Genomic DNA, 19,689 nt, shown 5'->3' with positions numbered 1-19,689 from the left:
TACCCTGCCTTTTTTGGATAGAATATATGCGGGCATCTTCTAAATTGTCAGGTAGATGCCAATGTCATAACTGTACTGCAACAGCTTGACGAGGGGAGCAACTAACTCTAGTGAGTGGGTCTTCAGCACTACAGCTGAATTTTGTCAGAACCTAAAGTCGTTGCTCAGCTGCTTTTTAATGTCATGTAGCGTGAACTACATTTGACTGGACACAAGCATCTATGTTATTGAGGACCTCGGCTACTCCTGGCATACATTTATACACTTCACTAACATAAAATAGTGGGCCAGTTAAAAGCTCCATTTTAATTGGATTATTTGTTTCAAGAAGAACTTTGTTAACAACAACTATAACCAAAAACAGTCCAGGGTTTTTAAAGAGTAGAAAGAATGCATACTTGCTCCTCCTTAAGTTACATTGTTGTAATTAAACAAGATGTTATTCTTCACCATGGATTAACAACTATGACATAGTCGCTCCAAATGATAATCCACAATTGACAACCATAAAATGTGTGCTTGTGCATATTAACCCTATGTTTTTAATTATTGTCAGTGCTTAGATAATCTGGAGTTATTTTCTGGAAGTCTATTTGACCTAGAAACCTTTCACACATATCCAGTCCACCTGCCAACAAATTCAGAATGGATCACAAGCTAACAACCAACAAAGTGTGACAACACAACCCCATAAAGGCCCTTCATTATATAGACAGGACCTTTGATATTTTCTGAGCCAGCTAATCACCAGGGATTTTCATAAATTATCTTGACCCTTACTGGATGCATAAATAAACTGCCAAAGTGTCAATGTAACCTCCTTTAAGTGCTGTGTGACAAACTGCACAGTGACTGCACAAATATATATTAGAAGATTAGAAGTGTTTGCTCGCGGTAAGTTGGAGAATACCCTGTTTTATAAGGACAAGAGCATTATAGTACACAGCAAACAATGTATTGTACTGTCCCGAAATTAGAACTGTATGCAAGATCATAAGTTTAATTGTTGTGTAAAGGTAAATAGAGGTTATACAGGATAAGGTAAATAGAGGATCATTGTTTCTCTGTTGAATAACAAATGCTGGTAAATTCCTGCCTCTTTCTCAAGGTCACAAAACCAGCATGAAATTACTGTCTTTCTCTTTTTTAATTTCTTTTTTTAAAAAAATGATTTGCAACTAAAACAAACTCTTTTTGTGTCTGTAAAGCTTGGCTTTTAAATACAGACAGATAAATGTGTTTTTCTGTTGAAAGATTTAAAATTCAGTATCATTTGTTTTATACCCACTACAGTTTCAATATAGCATGCAGGTCTCAGTTATAATGCAGAGCATATCTGGCATCGTACAGAAATAAAGTAGACAGATCTGCACTAACATGATGCCTATGTATGGATTAGAAGGGTGCTCTCCAGTGACAAGAAACTGTACCTTGTAGCAGATCATTCCAAGAGAAAGAAATTTGTAGTGACTAGCATATGGTAAAGTGTGCTGACACGTTAAAGTGTGATTGCCTTTCAGCGAAGCTGTTGCGTTTGCAGGTGACATTTCCTTCTTACACTTTTCTTTTGAAGACCTGGAAAACAAACAAATTGCTGGTTTTCAAAATAAATAGCAATGGCGATCTCTTTCTGCTCATCCAGGCACTGCTTTGATTGAAGAATGTCATTCCACAGAACTGACAGCAACCAGTTCCTTAGGGTATTTGGGTTAAATAGATTCTGCTCCACAGAGATTGAGTACCTGATGAAAGAAGTACAGAAATAAAAAAAACACACATTATTATATTCTTTTGGGCCTCCTTATCTCGAGAGACAATGGATACGCGCCTGGAGGTGGTCAGTGGTTTGTGAAGCAGCGCCTGGAGTGGCTATAAAGGCCAATTCTGGAGTGACAGGCTCTTCCACAGGTGCTGCAGAGAAATTTGTTTGTTGGGGCTGTTGCACAGTTGGCTCTCCCCTTGCGCCTCTGTCTTTTTTCCTGCCAACTACTAAGTCTCTTCGACTCGCCACAATTTAGCCCTGTCTTTATGGCTGCCCGCCAGCTCTGGCGAATGCTGGCAACTGACTCCCACGACTTGTGATCAATGTCACACGATTTCATGTCGCGTTTGCAGACGTCTTTATAACGGAGACATGGACGGCCGGTGGGTCTGATACCAGTGGCGAGCTCGCTGTACAATGTGTCTTTGGGGATCCTGCCATCTTCCATGCGGCTCACATGGCCAAGCCATCTCAAGCGCCGCTGACTCAGTAGTGTGTATAAGCTGGGGATGTTGGCCGCTTCAAGGACTTCTGTGTTGGAGATATAGTCCTGCCACCTGATGCCAAGTATTCTCCGAAGGCAGCGAAGATGGAATGAATTGAGACGTCGCTCTTGGCTGGCATACGTTGTCCAGGCCTCGCTGCCGTAGAGCAAGGTACTGAGGACACAGGCCTGATACACTCGGACTTTTGTGTTCCGTGTCAGTGCGCCATTTTCCCACACTCTCTTGGCCAGTCTGAACATAGTCTGAACATTATTATAGAAGGTTAAAAAAGCCATAATTAAGCCACATCAATGTATGTTCTAGCATAATGGATGGCATCACAGAAATCTCTAGCTCATCAGACAGAAATCTGAGCCAAAGAACGGACAGGAACTGATGACCCAGTCAATTGTAACATTGTGATGAATTTTCCCAGCCCTGGGGTGGCAAGCTTGGAGGGGGAGGGGCCTGGAAAATGGGGGGAGCCGCATCGGGATGGCTCCTTGATGCATTCCACCAGGAGAGAGATTTCCCGGTGTTGGGCTGGGAATAGGATTGGCTGCCCACTCCATGGCGATGGGCAGCCAATTAAGATGGTTAAGGCCCCAATTAGGGGCGATTTTGCGGCCTCAACAATATTTTGCCACTGGTGGAGTGGCCCCCTCCACTGCATGCGGTGACCACCAGCTCAATGGATGTGGCCTCTCTGCGGCAGGCCTGGGTGCCACCTGAGTTGGGTGGCAAAATGGGATTAATTAGATTGCTCTTTCAAAGAGCACAAAGGGCTGAATGACCCCCTCTATGCCATAAAATTCCATGATTCTATGATTTACTGTGATGAAATATAGGTATAACAGGCTTAATTAGGTAGCATTTGCAAATAGTTAATGTATTATGCCTTTTAGAGTTAGAGGTTGAATGGATGGTCAGTTTTTAGAACTCACTGACATTCCCCTTTAAGAAGATAGAAAATTTTGAGGTCCCTGTTATGAACAAGTTGGGAAATCCATTTGTGTCTCTGTTGTCAGGAGCTTGGAAGATAAACACACACATTGAAATATCCTGTCAGTAAGAGGTAGCAACAAACTTAATTGGTTTTTGCAGACAAATCGGCTCCAGACTTTGCTTTGGGGTACTATGGAAGGGGCAATTAACAATAAATGGAATGTACTCACAGGAACAAGAGAGTGAAGTAAACACAATTATAAACATTTTGACCAGATACAGGCTTACAGCTTCAGAAAAAAGGGGGTTTCCAGGAAAACATTAAGTGGAAATGGTAATTAAAGATATGGATTTTAAAAGGAATACAGGAAGGTCACGTAAATGCTGGAAGTCAGATGACACCTTTTCTCCGGGTGCTCCGGTTTCCTCCCACAAGCCAAAAGACTTGCAGGTTGGTAGGTAAATTGGCCATTATAAATTGTCACTAGTATAGGTAGGTGGTCGGGAAATATAGGGACAGGTGGGGATGTGGTAGGAATATGGGATTAGTGTAGGATTAGTATAAATGGGTGTTGACGGTCGGCACAGACTCGGTGGGCCGAAGGGCCTGTTTCAGTGCTGTATCACTAAACTAAACTAAAATAGTATAAAAATGAGAGGTTTTGAAAGCAAAGTTTAGGGGTGTTGTATCCTCAAACAACACTTCTCAGCCCATGTCTTGCTTGGGGAATTTAAGGTAAAAGTTTACTTTAAATTTTGATGGATATTCTAGGATAATTTTGCTGTAACATTAGCAAGGTTAAACTTTTGGATTCTGTATTAGAAATAAGAATGTGATACATCTCTCAGTAATATTTGATATTGTGATATACATATCCACTTAGAAGTTTATTGCATGTTAAATTCTTTAATAAATATATAAATGTTCATAAATCATCTCATGTAGTATTCTGTACACAACTACAAGAACCCCCTCTCTGTGTCTCTTTAAGTGGAGAGATACGTATTGAAGAGAATTTCCCAGACCCTTAGAACATTTGGGATACTTATGACTTAGAACTGTACTCCAGGGAGAATGTTGTCACTGATACTGCCCTGAATGCAGCCCAGTCTCATGGATGAGCTGGACGAACAGCCAACAAAATCGGAACTCAGCGATGCCATTGATTCTCTAGCCAGTGGAAAAGCCCCTGGAAAGGAGACATTACCCCTGAAATAATCAAGAGTGCCAAGCCTGCTATACTCTCAGCACTCCATGAACTGCTTTGCCTGTGCTGGGATGTGGTAGCAGTACCACAGGACATGCGCGATGCCTGTATCATCACCCTCTATTGGGTGACCACGGTGACTGCAACAAATAGCGAGGAATCTCCCTGCTCGGCTTAGTGGGGAAAGTCTTCGCTCAAGTCATTTTAAACAGACTCCAGAACTTGGCTGAGCGTGTCTACCCTGAGGCACAGTGTGGCCTTCAAGCCGAGAGACCCACCATTGACATGCTGTTCTCCCTTTGCCAGCTACAGGAGAAATGCCGCGAACAACAGATGCCCCTCTACGTTGTTTTCATAGATCTCACCAAAACCTTTGACCTCGTCAGCAGACGTGGTCTCTTCAGACTACTAGCAAAGATCGGATGTCCACCAAAGCTACTAAGTATCATCACCTCATTCCATGACAATATGAAAGGCACAATTCAGCATAGCGGTGCCTCATCAGACCCCTTTCCTATCCTGAGTGACGTGAAACTGGGCTGTGTTCTCACACCTACACTGTTTGGGATCTTCTTCTCACTGCTGCTCTCACATGCGTTCAAGTCTTCAGAAGAAGAAATTTTCCTCCACACAAGATCAGATGGCAGATTGTTCAACCTTGCCCATCTTAGTGCGAAGACCAAAGTACTTAAGGTCATCATCAGGGAACTCCTCTTTGCTGACGATGCTGCATTAACATCCCACACAGAAGAGTGTCTGCAGAGACTCATCGACAGGATTGTGGCTGCCTGCAACGAATTTGGCCTAACCATCAGCCTCAAGAAAATAAACATCATGGGGCAGGACGTCAGAAATGCTCCATCCATCAATATCGGCAACCAGGTTCTGGAAGTGGTTCAAGAGTTCACCTACCTAGGCTCAACTATCACCAGTAAACTGTCTCTCGATGCAGAAATCAACAAGCGCATGGGAAAGGCGTCCGCTGCTATGTCCAGACTGGCCAAGAGAGTGCGGGAAAATGCCGCACTGACATGGAACCCAAATGTCCGAGTATATCAAGCCTGTATTCTCAGTATCTTGCTCTACGGCAGTGAGGCCTGGACAACGTATGTCAGCCAATAGTGACGTCTCAACTCATTCCATCTTCGCTGCCTCCGGAGAATCCTTGGCATCAGGTGGCAGGACCGTACCTCCAGTACAGAAGTCCTCGAGGCGGCCAACATCCCCAGCATATACACCCTACTGAGCCAGTGGCGCTTGAGATAGCTTGGCCATGTGAGCTGCAAGGAAGATGGCAGGATCCCTAAGGAGGCATTGTACAGCGAGCTCGTCACTGGTATCAGACCCACCAGCCGTCCATGTCTCCGCTTTAAAGACGTCTGCAAACGCAACATGAAGTCCTGTGACATTGACCACAAGTCAGTTGGGAGTCAGTTGCTAGAGCTGGTGGACAGCCATAAAGGCGGGGCTAAAGAATGGCGAGTTGAAGAGACTTAGCAGTTGGCAGGAAAAAGACAGCAGCGCAAGGAGAGAGCCAACTGTGTAACAGCCCCGACAACCAATTTTATCTGCAGCGCCTGTGGAAGAGTCTGTCACTCTAGAATTGGCATTCATAGCCACTCCAGGTGCTGCTTCACAAACCACTGACCACCTCTAAATGCTTACACATTGTCTCTCGAGACAAGGAGGCCAAAGAAGAAGAAGCCATAAATATTTTTAAAATAGGCTATCTGAAAGATGGTAATATTCTCTGTTGGTTTTCTTTCTTTGAGGGAAAGCGTGTACAATTCTTTGGACCCAAATAAGTGTCTGAAAATTTGTCTGATTAAAGGAGATTCATAGGGATGTTCTCCTGATTTGGTTTAGTCCCTATAAGGGGTTAAAGTCATAAATCACTTCATTACTTCCAGGGATTAAGTGGGACAGGATAATTGAAAACTAATCTGTTGTATAGGGACTGTCACATTGAATGATTTTGGCCAGAATTAGATCAAAAAATTCATTTATCAAAGAAAATCCCTCTACCCTATTATTCTTTACCATAACACTTCTGGATGTAAATGAACCCCAATTAAGTCCTAGCTGTGTATAATTCTCTAAAACCTTCTAAGTAAGACTTTAGCTGATGCGTCATTCCTAAAGTTCATCTATTTAAAGTTTGCGTTTTGCAAATTTAAATTTATAATCTGCTGTGAACTTATAGTAATATTCTGAGTTTACCTTCACTGCCATTTAATGCTTTATGTACCTTCAATGAAGTCATCTGAACCTCCTTCTCTCTAGAGTGCTGAGCTTAAGTTTATTTAATCTTTTCTCACAGCTTATCCTCTTTATAGTTCAGTCTTGTTACTCTTCTCTGCACTCTTCCCAATGCATGCATGTTCCTTTTGATGTGTTTTTTTTATTTGTTCATGGGATGTGGATGTCGCTGTCTGGGCCAGATAACCCCCAGGATGTTGATAGTGGAGGATTCAGCAATGGTAATGCCATTGAACATTAAACGGAGATGGTTAAATTCTCTCTTATTTGAGATGGTCATTGCCTGGCACTTGTGTGGCACAAATGTTACTCGCCACTTATCAGCCCAAGACAATCTCCAGGGTACTTCTGTCCCTTTAACAGCAGGATTCCATCTGTGGTTAGCAACCCACTGGTCGGTTTATCTGCTTACCAAATGTTTCCTGGCCCAAGAAACTAGTTTGGGATTCCAGCAGTATTGGAGGGGTGGGCTAAAATTCCCACTCTGAAGTAACAGTGTCACTGAGAGGAGATTCCAGGCTGCTGTTTCTCATTATGGTTATATGTAAATGTTGTCTAGAAGAAACTGCAGGCACTTAGCACATGGTCTATTAATATTTATGAGCCAGATTGCTTCAAAAGCTTTACATTAAAGAGAGTCAAGATAACTACCCCTGTTTGAGGTACTAATCTTTTTCCTGGAAAGACTGACATGAATACTGAAAGTTCATGTATTCTACAAGTAGCCTCTTAACCGAAAAGATACACTTAGGGCAGGATTTTAAGTCCCAGTTTCCCGTTGCCATTCCCATCACTGGCGAGTTTCATCAAGCTGGGGGAAGACCGGCCCCAGAAACCCGCCCAATTCAGCTCGCAGAGGGCCATATTGGGATTTTGGTGGGAGCACACAGGCTGCATGTTGAGCCAGGACAGACCAGAGTTGAATAGTCAGATGCCACTCAAAGTCTCTCCAGGCAAGGTTGATGAACTGTCTGTGATAGGTAGGCGTTCACGGCACTTCATCTGCAGCAGGCATCACACAGATATTTCAGCAGGGTGTAGCAACAGGTCTACTTGGGTTTTGAAATAGCAGTCGAGCAATAAAAGCTTTCTTGAGCTTTCAGGATCTCCTAAAACATAAGAGGCAACAGAAATCACTCCTGAGGCAGAGATTTTTCAGAGATGAGGCAATAGATGTTTACTACCTTTTAAAATGCAAAGCTTCCTCTCAGCAAAGGAGCCTTTCTTCACAGACAGCAGCAACTCCTATTTTCCTGAGTCTTTTTCCCTCCAGGGGTCTTTTCTCTCTCCAGGCAGACCACAACCACACCTCAAATGTAGGAATTCTTTTTCCAAGAGAGGTGAATCTTCTTTTTTGAGAGTAGGTCTTTTTTCTCTGGGTCTGCAAACACGGGTCCAAGCCACCTCACTGCTAGCTGCTTCCAGCTCCCTGGTCTTTTTCACACTGCAAAACTGAAACTAAAACCCATAATCAAGTCATGTGACAGTCATAAATCAAAGAACAAAGAACAGTACAGCACAGGAACAGGCCATTCGGCCCTCCAAGCCTGTGCCCATCTGGATGCCTGCCTAAACTAAAACCTTCTGCACTTCCGGGGACCGTATCCCTCTATTCCCATCCTATTCATGTATTTGTCAAGATGCCTCTTAAACGTCGCTATCGTACCTGCTTCCACCACCTCCCCCGGCAGCAAGTTCCAGGCACTCACCACCCTCTGTGTAAAGAACTTGCCTCGCACATCCCCTCTAAACTTTGCCCCTCTCACCTTAAACCTATGTCCCCTAGTAACTGACTCTTCCACCCTGGGAAAAAGCTTCTGACTATCCATTCTGTCCATGCTGCTCATAACTTTGAAAACCTCTATCATGTCGCCCCTCCACCTCCGTCGTTCCGTTGAAAACAATCCGAGTTTATCCAACCTCTCCTCATAGCTAATGCCCTCCAGACCAGGCAACATCCTGGTAAACCTCTTCTGTACCCTCTCCAAAGCTTCCACGTCCTTCTGGTAGTGTGGCGACCAGAATTGCACACAATATTCTCAGTGTGGCCTAACTAAAGTTCTGTACAGCTGCAGCATGACTTGCCAATTTTTATACTCTATGCCCCGACCGATGAAGGCGAGCATGCCGTATGCCTTCTTGACTACCTTATCCACCTGCGTTGCCACTTTCAGTGACCTGTGGACCTGTACGCCCAGATCTCTCTGCCTGTCAATACTCCTAAGGGTTCTGCCATTTACTGTATACTTCCCACCTGCATTAGACCTTCCAAATTGCATTACTCACATTTGTCCGGATTAAACTCCATCTGCCATTTCTCCGCCTAAGTCTCCAACCGATCTATATCCTGCTGTATCCTCTGACAATCCTCATCACTATCCGCAACTCCACCAACCGTCCAGTCATTTCCCCGTTGAGCTGCTTGGAAACAGGTGCCTTGTAGTCATAGAGTGATCCAGCACTGAAACAGGCCCTTCAGCTCACCAAGTCTGTGCCAACCATCCATTTTATACTAATCCTACACTAATCCCATGTTCCCTACCACATCCCCACAATTCTCCTACCAGCTACACTAGGGGAAATTTACAATGGCCAATTTACCTATCAACCTGTAAGTCTTTGGCTGCGGGAGGAAACTGGAGCACCCGGCAGAAACCCACACGGTGCCCACATGGTCACAGGGAGAACTTACAAATGCTGCACAGGCAGTACCCAGAACTGAACACGGGTCGCTGGAGCTGTGAGGTTGCAGTGCTAACCACTGCGCCACTGCACCGCCCAGTCTGTGCACTCAGTTCAACCACCAAGTTTCAGCATTCAATGTTCACAGAAAATCCTTTTTCTCAGTCTTTAAAAAGCACACAGAATTCTCAGCTTTCAATAAAAAAAACAAAGTTCTTGTGAGAATAGCAGAAAATAAAGACACATATTTTAGCTCATAGGAGACCTCTACCTGATGGACGTGGACAAGCCATTTCCTGGAGAAAAGTAGTTGGGAAAAATGTTAATTTGTAGCAAAGACTCACAATTCTGTTTATGAAGTCTAGATTGAAATATAGGTACTGATTCCCATCCACTCAGGATTTGCATGAGCCACATCAGCTTTCCAGCGACACCTGTGGAGAAGTGAGGTACTGTGAAGATAATGATGGAAATGTCCTCAAACCAGACAGATACCAGTTGCAAGTAACATAAAAGAATGAACTGCGAAGGAAGAGAGTACAGAAGTTCATGAGATTTTAATTGACATTTTTTTAAAGTTCATTAGATTTGGGAAAAAAGTTTGGTAAGTGCCAAATATTACTCTAATATTTAAAAAAAAAAGAATACATATCTTGAAACTACAGACCAATCAGTCTGACATTAGGATAAACAGCAGCTTGATATAAAAAAAATAGTTTCAGAAAGGGGAAATTATGCTTAACTAAGTTTTCTGAAGGTGTTACTGATATGGTGGATAAGCAAAATTCAGTGGTTATTATACATTTGAGTTTTCAAAAAATTTTTGGCAAGTTTCCATGCTGGAGATTAACAGCTATGGTAAAGAAACAAAAGGCTGAAAATCAGGCAACAGGATAGCTGTAAATGGAAACACTAATAAAAGAGGTTATGATTACTTTACTTTGGGATTGGTCTTGGATCCTGCTATTTAAGATATATACAAATAATAGATAAGGGTATTGAAAGATTGAGTTTAAGGCACAATGTAAGATGGAACAGAAAGAATGTCACTTTGCATCAGGCTGTGTGATGTTAGTTCTAGAAGTACTAGATGTTACTGGCTCCAAAAGCAGAAAAGGGTTCCAGTTTTGAGAACTGACATTCTTTACGATAGTGATTAAGTTTCATTAGCTTTGGTATTGATGTGAGTATTTAAACTTGATGCTGGGCTGCAGGATTCTTTATCCTTGATTGATTTTTACTCTACAACAATGAAGTGCATTAGAAAAATAAAATACGAAGGACCCCAAAATCATGAGGGCCTGGCTGATTGAGAAAAGTTGCATTTACTGTAACACAACTTCTAAAAGATTTATTGGACAAAAAAAAAACAGCGGAAGTGTCAGAACAGGTCAAAGCTTTGCTGGGTTCCGTTGGAAGGAAGTGTACAACATAGATCTGTTTGTTTTGATGAAGTAGAGCAGGACAAAAATGTATTGCTAGACTCTGAAATAAGGAACAAGAATTCCTTTGGTCACTATGTAGGGTAGCACCATTCTAAGTGCATTCAAAAAGAACCCATTTATGATTTTGCTACACATAGCAACCAAAATAATTTGCCCCATGATCAGGATATGGTAGCAGTTGAGACTGATTCTCGCCGTGGAAATCCAAAATATTTTAAGAACGATGCTGTAAAACGGTGTTTTGGGGAAACTTTGACAATATTTTCAGCCAACCTGTGGTAACTGAGTAAAATTTAAATCCATGTGCACATGTTACAATCACAGAAAATTCAAATGTCTCAATTTCTAACACAGTTAAAAAAAACAATTCCTGGACATCGGGCACAAGCAAGTTGACAAGAAGGGAATTGTCAAGTTTCCATGACAACCAAGGGGATCACTTGGGAACTACATGTTTGTTGTAACCATGTCTGCTAAGTAACTGGGAAGTATGTCTGGCAGCAAACAACAATTATAAACCAGATAGCGCACTTCTGCTAATCAATAGAACCATTGAATAAGCAGGTATTATGTCTTACATCACCACCAAAGCATCTTGGCATGATGTGCAGGCACTAAAAGGGAATGAGCATTGGCTGTTAATGTTGGCAAGAAGATGGGATTGGGATCAACCACAAAAAGGCAAAGCTTGTTAAATCAAATGGTTTATTTCTGTTCCTAAATTTCCAAATGTTTCTAGAAACCGAGAGGTTTTTTTTGCTTTTCAGGTATCTTAATCTCCTAAAAAATTCTTCTTTCTCCTCTTTTCTTGATTTGCAAGTTACCCAGCCCACACACATTCTACAGCCAATTGGGTAGCTGTTTAGCCTGTTCCTAAGCCATTGTTAATGCTGCATTTAACCAATTGCTGCATATCGGGCAGGCTGGTAGAATAAGCTAATTCTTCCTCATTACCGTAGAGAAGTGCTCCATGCAGAGCAGCTGTAATCACAGTAAGAAACCTAAACAGTCTCCCTCCACTCTAGGGCCGGAATTTTACCTGGTTGACCCGTGCGTCCTCTGAGGCAGCCGAGCCAAAAAATGGTGGGCGATGACGTCGGGTCGGGTCGGGTCCCCAATGTCATGACGCCCAATCCCCATCTTACGCAGGTCGGACGGCGGGCAATTTGGAGGCGCCATTCGGCGTCCGATTTGCAGCAATTAAGGGCCAATTGAGCTACTTTAATATCCAATTGACAGCCATTTTACATCGGCTGTCACATTTTACTTCTGGCAAACGGGTTGAAGGGGGAGTCGGCAACCTGGCAGCTTTAAAAGAACGGCAACCAGTGTGTCTGTGAAGGAGTTAGAGGTACTGGATTTTTCATTACTCTCTGATAGATTTGTGCATTGTTTGCAAGGTTGGGGCTGTGATTGCTGGCTCACCAGGATTCACCTGAGTGAGTGAAACTCCTGGTAGGGCCACAGCATCACTGATTTATTCTGCGTTGGGGAGAGGGGTTGTTAGTGCCTGTCCTTGCAGCAAGTTGCAACTAGCTGTCCTCATTACATCTCTGGGACACTGCAGCCATAGGAATTGTCCACCCTAGAGAGGAAGACTACGCCACAAGGAGGGATAGGAGGACAAGTGGCCAGGGAAATCAGCAACCTGCTGGTCAGGTGCAGCTGGTAATGGGGGCGGGGCAGAAGATCACAGAGTGCGGAGGGAGCATACACCTGTGAGGAGACAAGTCTACCCAGCAGGCAGGTTCTACCGCCCTTGGTTGAGCTTTCTGCAGATGTCAGAGCGCCAGTGCTGAAGAAGACTGCGCCTGTCCCAAGAAACTGTCACATCTCTGTGTGAGACGCTGGCAGTGGAGGTCGCTTCCAACTGCGTGGGCGGCCATCCAATGCCAGTCGCACTAAAGGTCACAGTCGCTCTGAACTTCTATACATCAGGCTCATTCCAGGCTTCCACAGGAGACATGTACGGAATCTCACAGTCATCAGCGCAGCACTGCATCAAGGTGGTGACTGATGCCATATGCAGGCGTGCCAACCAGTTCATCAAGTTCCAGACGGACTCTGCCAGTCAGGCCGAGAGAGACAGAGGCTTCAGCGCCATCACTGGGTTCCCCATGGTCCAAGGCATGATTGACTGTACACATGTGGCCATTAGAGCACCTGCAGGTCTGTCAGGGGCCTTCATTTATCGTGCGGGGTTTCACTCAATGAATGTGCAACTTGTCTGCGACCACCGTAAGAGTATATTGCAGGTGTGTGCTCGTTATCCAGGAAGCAGTCACAAAGCATTCATTCTCCAGAGCTCCCAGGTGCCAGCACCATTCAGCCCCCCCGCCACGAGTGCCTGCAAGGATGGATACTTGGTGACAGGGGTTACCCGCTGAAGACATGGCTGATGACACCAATGAGGAGCCCACGAAATGAAGCAGAGGAACAGTACAATGCGAGCCATGTGACCACCAGAGTCACCATAGCGCAGACCATAGGTCTTCTGAAAAATATATTTAGGTGTCTGGATCGCTCAGATGGTGCCCTGCAGTACTCGCCAGAAAGGGTATCTCGCATTGTTGTTGACTGCTGTGCCTTACATAACCGGGCACTGCAGCGGGGTTAGGCCCTGGAGGATGATGACATTGTTCATCACGAAGCTTCCTCAGAGAGGATGGTGAAACGGTTGAGGAGGAGGAGGAGGGGGCGCATCCACCAAAACAGCACGGGGAGAGAGCTGGAGGTTTGCAGGAGTTGAGTGCAATGGAGGCTCGGGAGGCTCCAATACTCAGGTGTTTCTCCTGAACGGAGGCTCATCACCCAGCGACTGACATGGCAAACTGAATTCAGGCATTCACATCAGCTGGAAGCGCTAAAGCACTCACCTGCAGGTGAAAAATCTCAGCAGAAATGGTCCACCTTTCCCTCAAACACACAAGGCCCGAATGTGACACCTCTCCAAGTCTCCATCGCATGTAGAACAACAAGATCGCCTAAAACATCATCATTGACTTGAGACAGATGAAAATGCCAAGAGAAAAATGTAGTAGTTTTTGTGTGAAGTATAACAGCAAATGAATACTTTCAAATCGCACCAGTGGCCCCTCACTGCAGTTATTATGATTTCTTGAAATGTTTGTGAGTGCTCACGTGTGTCGATGACCTCTCTCTGCCAGCCATGGCAGAGACAGGTGGCTGTTCAGGACACCCCGTGGCTTTGGATGACCTTGACGGGCATCCTCTGCCTGTCCGAGTCCGTGAGGGCCCCGGCATGTTGAGGTGACCCTGAGCAGCCTCAGGACCACCCTCTGTCATCCTGAGATTCTGAGATGCTGATGTCACTGGCAGAGGGGATAAGGAGCCGCTGTACGCATTAGCAGTCCCCTGACAGGAGCCCCCAGATGCATTCTGCTGCTGCTCCTGTACTCTCGCGAGGCTCAGTTGGGCCTCCCTGATGACCTCAGAGGGATGAGCAGCTTCCAGATGTTGCAGGAGCCTCATTGGCAGCTCGCTAAGGTACTGCTCCGTGGAACTCACTTTCTCTGTGAGGTTCTGCAGCACCTGCAGGATCGGGCCCTCCACTGCAGCCACCAATCTGTTAATGGAGGAAGCCAGATGCACAGAGGACAAGGACTGTGCGTTACTCATGGCCTGGATGGAAATAGGTCCGAGCCAGAGCACGTATCGTCTCTGGTAACTCCGACAGATCTCCACGCACCTCATGCTGCACCTGCAGCATCTCCCACCAAATAGATGCCATCAGAGGCTTATCATAAGCATGGGGCTCAGCACTGGCCTGGCCTCCCACAGACCTCCTAGTGTCGGGCATTGGCCGATTCTGCCTCTGGCAGCTGGTCTGGCACTTGTGCGATGCTGGCACCAGGCTGTGACCACGAATCCGAGGATGCTAACAGCCCAACCGAGGTGACTGTATCTGAGCTGATGCTTGGTGCAGGGCGAGGATGTGACGTTGCAACCTCTGAGGTCCCCTCCTCCTCCTCAGAGGTGGACGATGTGCCCCGGAAATGCTGTCTGGCCGGAAAACAGAATGATCAGGTGTGATCAACGGTCCTGAGTGAAGGAATGTCATTAACTGCAGTATGGCCACATGTGTGTGACTTTGAACTTGTGAGCAACCTTCATTGCTTAAACCAACCTGCCCATCCCCCACCTCCCCCTCGACCACACTCTGGGGAACTCACCATCCTGGCCAGATGCTCCAGCCTCACCATCGGCAATTGAGTGTCCTTTGTCCTCCTCTGCAAGCAGCAATGCCTCCTCCTCCACACTGGTGAGAATTGCGAGGTTGGCCACCCAGCCACCAGTTCGGGCCCTCTCTTGGGCATTCTGTGCCCTCTTGTCCTGTGGTAACACATGGCAACCAGTTCAGGTCCTTGACTTGAAGAAGCACCCACTCACCCCTTGTGCTGCTTGCTGCATCCGGAACCAATGCCATTGAAATGCACGGTCTTGCACAGTGAGGGGCAGCTGATGGACAGAAGTAGCTGAGTATTTCATGCTCAGGACAGACAAATGGACAAAAAGATAAGGACAGCTTATCCTTTCAGGACTTACTAAAACCCAGGGTGGGTGAAAAGTCTGGATTTTCTAGTCTGTGTAAACGATGAGACACTTTTACATTAATCTGCTTCTGGCATCCCAAAGGAACTAACTAAATTATACTCATAAAACAGTTTAACATTACCTCTCAAGCCATTTTCTAATCAGCCGAAGCTACCAATGAGAAAGGTTACAATAATGTACTGAAGTTCTGCGGCAGGAACTCTTAATCGTAGGCAAATCTTTCCAGTGACAATATAATTAGCCACAGGAGATTAAATATTAGAAAAATATGAAGGCTGGAATCTTGGCATGTTGGTTCAGGGCTATGATGATGGATGTTGTAGTGTGAATCCCAGCTGAGGATTCTGGCACCATCTCCATCTTTTGTGCTGCGTGTGTTGTTGGAAGTCTAAGACCTCTAGTGAGCAATTAACATTACTACAACTCACTCTCTCTGCGACTGAAGATGAATTGAGATTAGCAACAGAATGATCCCTGCACAATGCTGACTCAAGCAGGAGTTCGACTGGACTGTCCCCATCCCAGTCCAATCTGTAGCTGTTGTCATCAGAGGCTGCTGGTCAGAGATCAGCAATAACTGAGCTCTTTCTGTAATGATGGGAGTAACAGATCATCAGGATTTCAAGTAAGTTATTCAGATACTCTTGAGGACTGAGATGAAGGGTCACAATTCATTTAGAAGTCCGTGAATTTTGGGGATACCATATGCAGAAGTTTTTTTTTAAAGTGGCTGCTTCAGTGAGGCAGCAACATGAAATGTCTAAACCAATCAATATACGCCATGAAAAACAATACTGTTTTGCTATCATCTCTCCATGCAACCATGGGTTGTTTAGTAAGGAACAGGTAGCACAAGATGGTTTTGGGTAAGCATCGGGACCATGAGGTGGAAACCATTGTGGAATCAAGCCCACAGGAGGATCACAATAGGTAATAAGAATCGTAAGATGAATCCATTATGGGAGGGGAATAGGTGATTATGGCCTACAAAGCAATCTGAGGAATTTGGGATTCTAGAACAGTTTCATCATAACAATATGATAGGGCCAGTCTAGTATGAGTTTTGGTTGACTGGACTGACTCTGATAGGTTTACTCTGATTTCTGAAGTGAAAATATCTAATAATGCAGTAGATGTTGGATTTTATTTTTAGCAGTTCATTCCATTTTTGTTCTCTTTTTCTTTCTAATAGTTCTCCATCCTCCGCTGTGAATTCTTGCTGAATGACAATTCTTCAACTGCCACCCACCTTCCCTCACCTTACCCAAGTGCCAGCCTAAACAATAAATGTAAGCGGGCTATTCACTGAACCCAATCCTGTCCTCACCTGGAAACCAGCAGGAATCACTGGACATCAATCAGCACACGAACCTTAACTGATTTTTCCCTTCTCTAGCCCACGAGGGCTAAGGCCAATTAATGCCATGCTAACTGATGCCAGCTAACCAATCACAGGGCAGAACTGAACTTGGGACTTTCTGGGCACAGTGATACATTTGACAACTGAGCTATCCATTTGGACTTGTGGATGGGGGAAGGTTAGTAAATTATTCTATATGTTTTCCCCTTTTCTGCTTCAGTTTGCTTCACACAGCATCTCCTCAGGCAGATGACATGTACCCAGTTTCTTGCTTATTCCACTACATAGCCAGCCCCTTGGTGGTGTGCTAGATTGAATTAGGAAGACTATCCCTCTGATCTTCTCTCCTCCCCTTTAGGAAAACAGCTCACTTCCACTCCTCAGCTCACCCTAATAGCACAATTGAGACTACTGTCTTACTATAAAGAGACTCATGCCAAAGTCCCACTCCGTAGAACAATACTTGGAGCGGTGTCACCATGCTACATAACAGTGACTTTGATAAATCTAACAACCTGTTTACAATGACAGAATCTGAAGGTGGTGAGGTTTCCTCCGCATGAATCTCCCTTGCTGCTTTGTGATAAATTAAATACATCAAAAGATAAGAAAAAATTAAGTAGTTTGACATTATTCACCTATGACTCCTGTTTTGCTGTTTATGCTGTGACATTTTTATCCATACATATGTTGATCTTTTCAGACTTTTCACATATTCCTCAGGAAAAGTGTTTCCAATTCAAGGGCCAGCAGATGCATTGATAGTAAATTTCACTGCAGTGCTGCTGATGTATGTGGAAGCACTCACTATTGGCGTTTACGCAGCGCTGGTATTAATAAAGTATAATAGCACCCTCTTTAGGGGACTGGAGCTAGCATCACCAATGTGTAAACCCAGCCAATCTTTCCCTCTCACATAAAAGAAAACATTTTGCTCTGTTACACATTTCCACCTTTTGCCCCAGAGTTATTCTATGAAGACAATTCCTGGATGTACATTACCAATGCAGTGAGAGATATTAAGTTAAAGGGTAGCAGGAAAACAGCTTGATAGAGGCTGGCAAAGGTGAGCAGAGATGCAATTTTCCTCTTTAATCTGTCATGGCAGTAAGTTAACCTAGAGGAATGGTTGATGTACTATTTAGAACCAACATGACGGGGTCATAGAAGAGTGGAATTCTAACAGATTCAGTGCAGGAGGTACGTTGGAGTGCAAATAGAGTAAGGGCCTACTGCAATGCTCGAAGAGTTACTGGTCACGCCTCATTGATGTTTTATTAAACTACTCCAAAGCAGCTGTGCTTTCGGGATTCAAGCTTTAATACACTTACGGACTACACTAATGCTTCAACACAAGACATTCTGAAATTCCACATAAAGTAATTCCCCTTTCTTACCCCAGAGGAACATACTGCTTAGTTTAGCTGACTGGCACTTTTTTTCCCTAGATGCAGTCTTGAAAACATCAAAGGGAACTTTTGCAAACCTTTGTCCCGTTGGTGCTGATAGCAGCTAAACACACAATCCTTGCATAGAATCCACATTTTTTGAATATTCCAGCAAGTCTTTTTGACAGTTCTGTTCCCTCTAGAGCAGCTGAATGACAACCTCAATAAGGCTCATCGTCTGTTCAACCTGCAACCTGCCCCATCCCACTGCCACTTCGATGATACACAGAGCTCCGCAGTAATCTACTACCAAAATCAGATTTGTTTGTGTTTGTGGCATATATCCAGACAGATTCCCCAGCTACAGCAAGGCTTGCTGAACAATGCTAGGAAAAGGTGAAGGGGATGCCGAGCAAGGGGTTATTTATATTCTCAGAATCTTCCAACCCTTTCAGATCCAATGATGAGATTTTTTTTTTAGATTAGAGATACAGCACTGAAACAGGCCCTTCGGCCCACCGAGTCTGTGCCGAACATCAACCACCCATTTATACTAATCCTACACTAATCCCATATTCCTACCAAACATCCCCACCTGTCCCTATATTTCCCTACCACCTACCTATACTAGTGACAATTTATATTGACCAATTTACCTATCAACCTGCAAGTCTTTTGGCTTGTGGGAGGAAACCGGAGCACCCAGAGAAAACCCACGCAGACACAGGGAGAACTTGCAAACTCCACACAGGCAGTACCCGGAATCGAACCCGGGTCCCTAGAGCTGTGAGGCTGCGGTGCTAACCACTGCGCCACTGTGCCGCTCAGTGCAGATGAAATAAGCACTAATTCCTCTTCAAAAGGGCTGGGTTGATGACCGCGTTCCGTGTTTCTGCTGATGCTACTCAGTAATCTAGAGGCTAAGATTTGCATTACACACAGCTCGGCACGAAACACATAACATAATACAAGGACTAGGACATCCTGGAAGGAAAGGCTGCCCTGCTTGTACAGAATAAAAACTCTGAAGAGAAAGGAGATTCAGTCCATCAAAATTCATTCCTCCAATACCTTATCCCCACATCACTTCATCCAACTGTACACTGAAAATGCTTTTGCACAGCTTGGCAGATTATTCCAAACGCTTACCATCCATTAAGTGCAAAGATCTTCCTGATAGCTATCTTAAGTGTACTTTGCACTAATTTCCATTCATGTCCCTCTCTTCTATTTTCTGGACTTTGAGATAGACATCTAAGTTTGCCTTATCTACACTAGTTAATATTTAATATACCTTGATGCAGTCCTGCTTAACTGCTTTCTCTCTAGGCTGTCAACCTCAAGCTTCTCAACATGTTGATTCTCAATCAATGTGCAAAGTGCTGTTAATCCTTTCTCCAGGATATTTTATCGATCCTATTTGTTCTGAAGGCAGATCCTTCATAATCATAAAAACAGAAAATGCTGGGAACACTCAGCAACATCTGTAGAGAGAGGGTTAATATTCAGCCTCTGCAGTATTTTGCTTCTTTCTCCCCCTTAATAGTCAGTCTGAGTTTCAAAATAACAATATTCAGTTG

General features: G+C 44.4%; 1 protein-coding gene and 1 long non-coding RNA gene across 3 annotated transcripts in view; one reads left to right on the top strand and one right to left on the bottom strand.

Moving 5' to 3' along the window:
* Window positions 1-1,053: 1,053 nt before the first annotated feature.
* Window positions 1,054-19,320, bottom strand: LOC137372734 (uncharacterized). The gene is made up of 4 exons (XR_010975485.1): window positions 19,259-19,320; window positions 9,686-9,775; window positions 7,844-8,117; window positions 1,054-1,742 (listed from the first exon to the last, which is right to left on the bottom strand). It is a non-coding gene; the product is annotated as an uncharacterized lncRNA (long non-coding RNA).
* hyi (hydroxypyruvate isomerase) overlaps window positions 16,875-19,689 on the top strand; it is a 67,727-nt gene continuing 64,912 nt past the window's right edge. For both annotated transcript variants that reach the window (XM_068036904.1, XM_068036901.1), the window contains exon 1: window positions 16,875-16,899. In XM_068036904.1, the coding sequence (XP_067893005.1) occupies window positions 16,890-16,899 (10 nt within the window). In that variant the 5' untranslated portion in view covers window positions 16,875-16,889. The remainder of the gene's footprint in view (window positions 16,900-19,689) is intronic.

This window comes from Heterodontus francisci, chromosome 8, assembly GCF_036365525.1.
Source record: "Heterodontus francisci isolate sHetFra1 chromosome 8, sHetFra1.hap1, whole genome shotgun sequence".
NCBI classification, from domain to species: Eukaryota; Metazoa; Chordata; class Chondrichthyes; order Heterodontiformes; family Heterodontidae; genus Heterodontus; species Heterodontus francisci.
The sequence above is the reverse complement of the archived record's forward strand: the minus strand, read 5'-3'. Positions and strand labels throughout refer to the sequence as shown.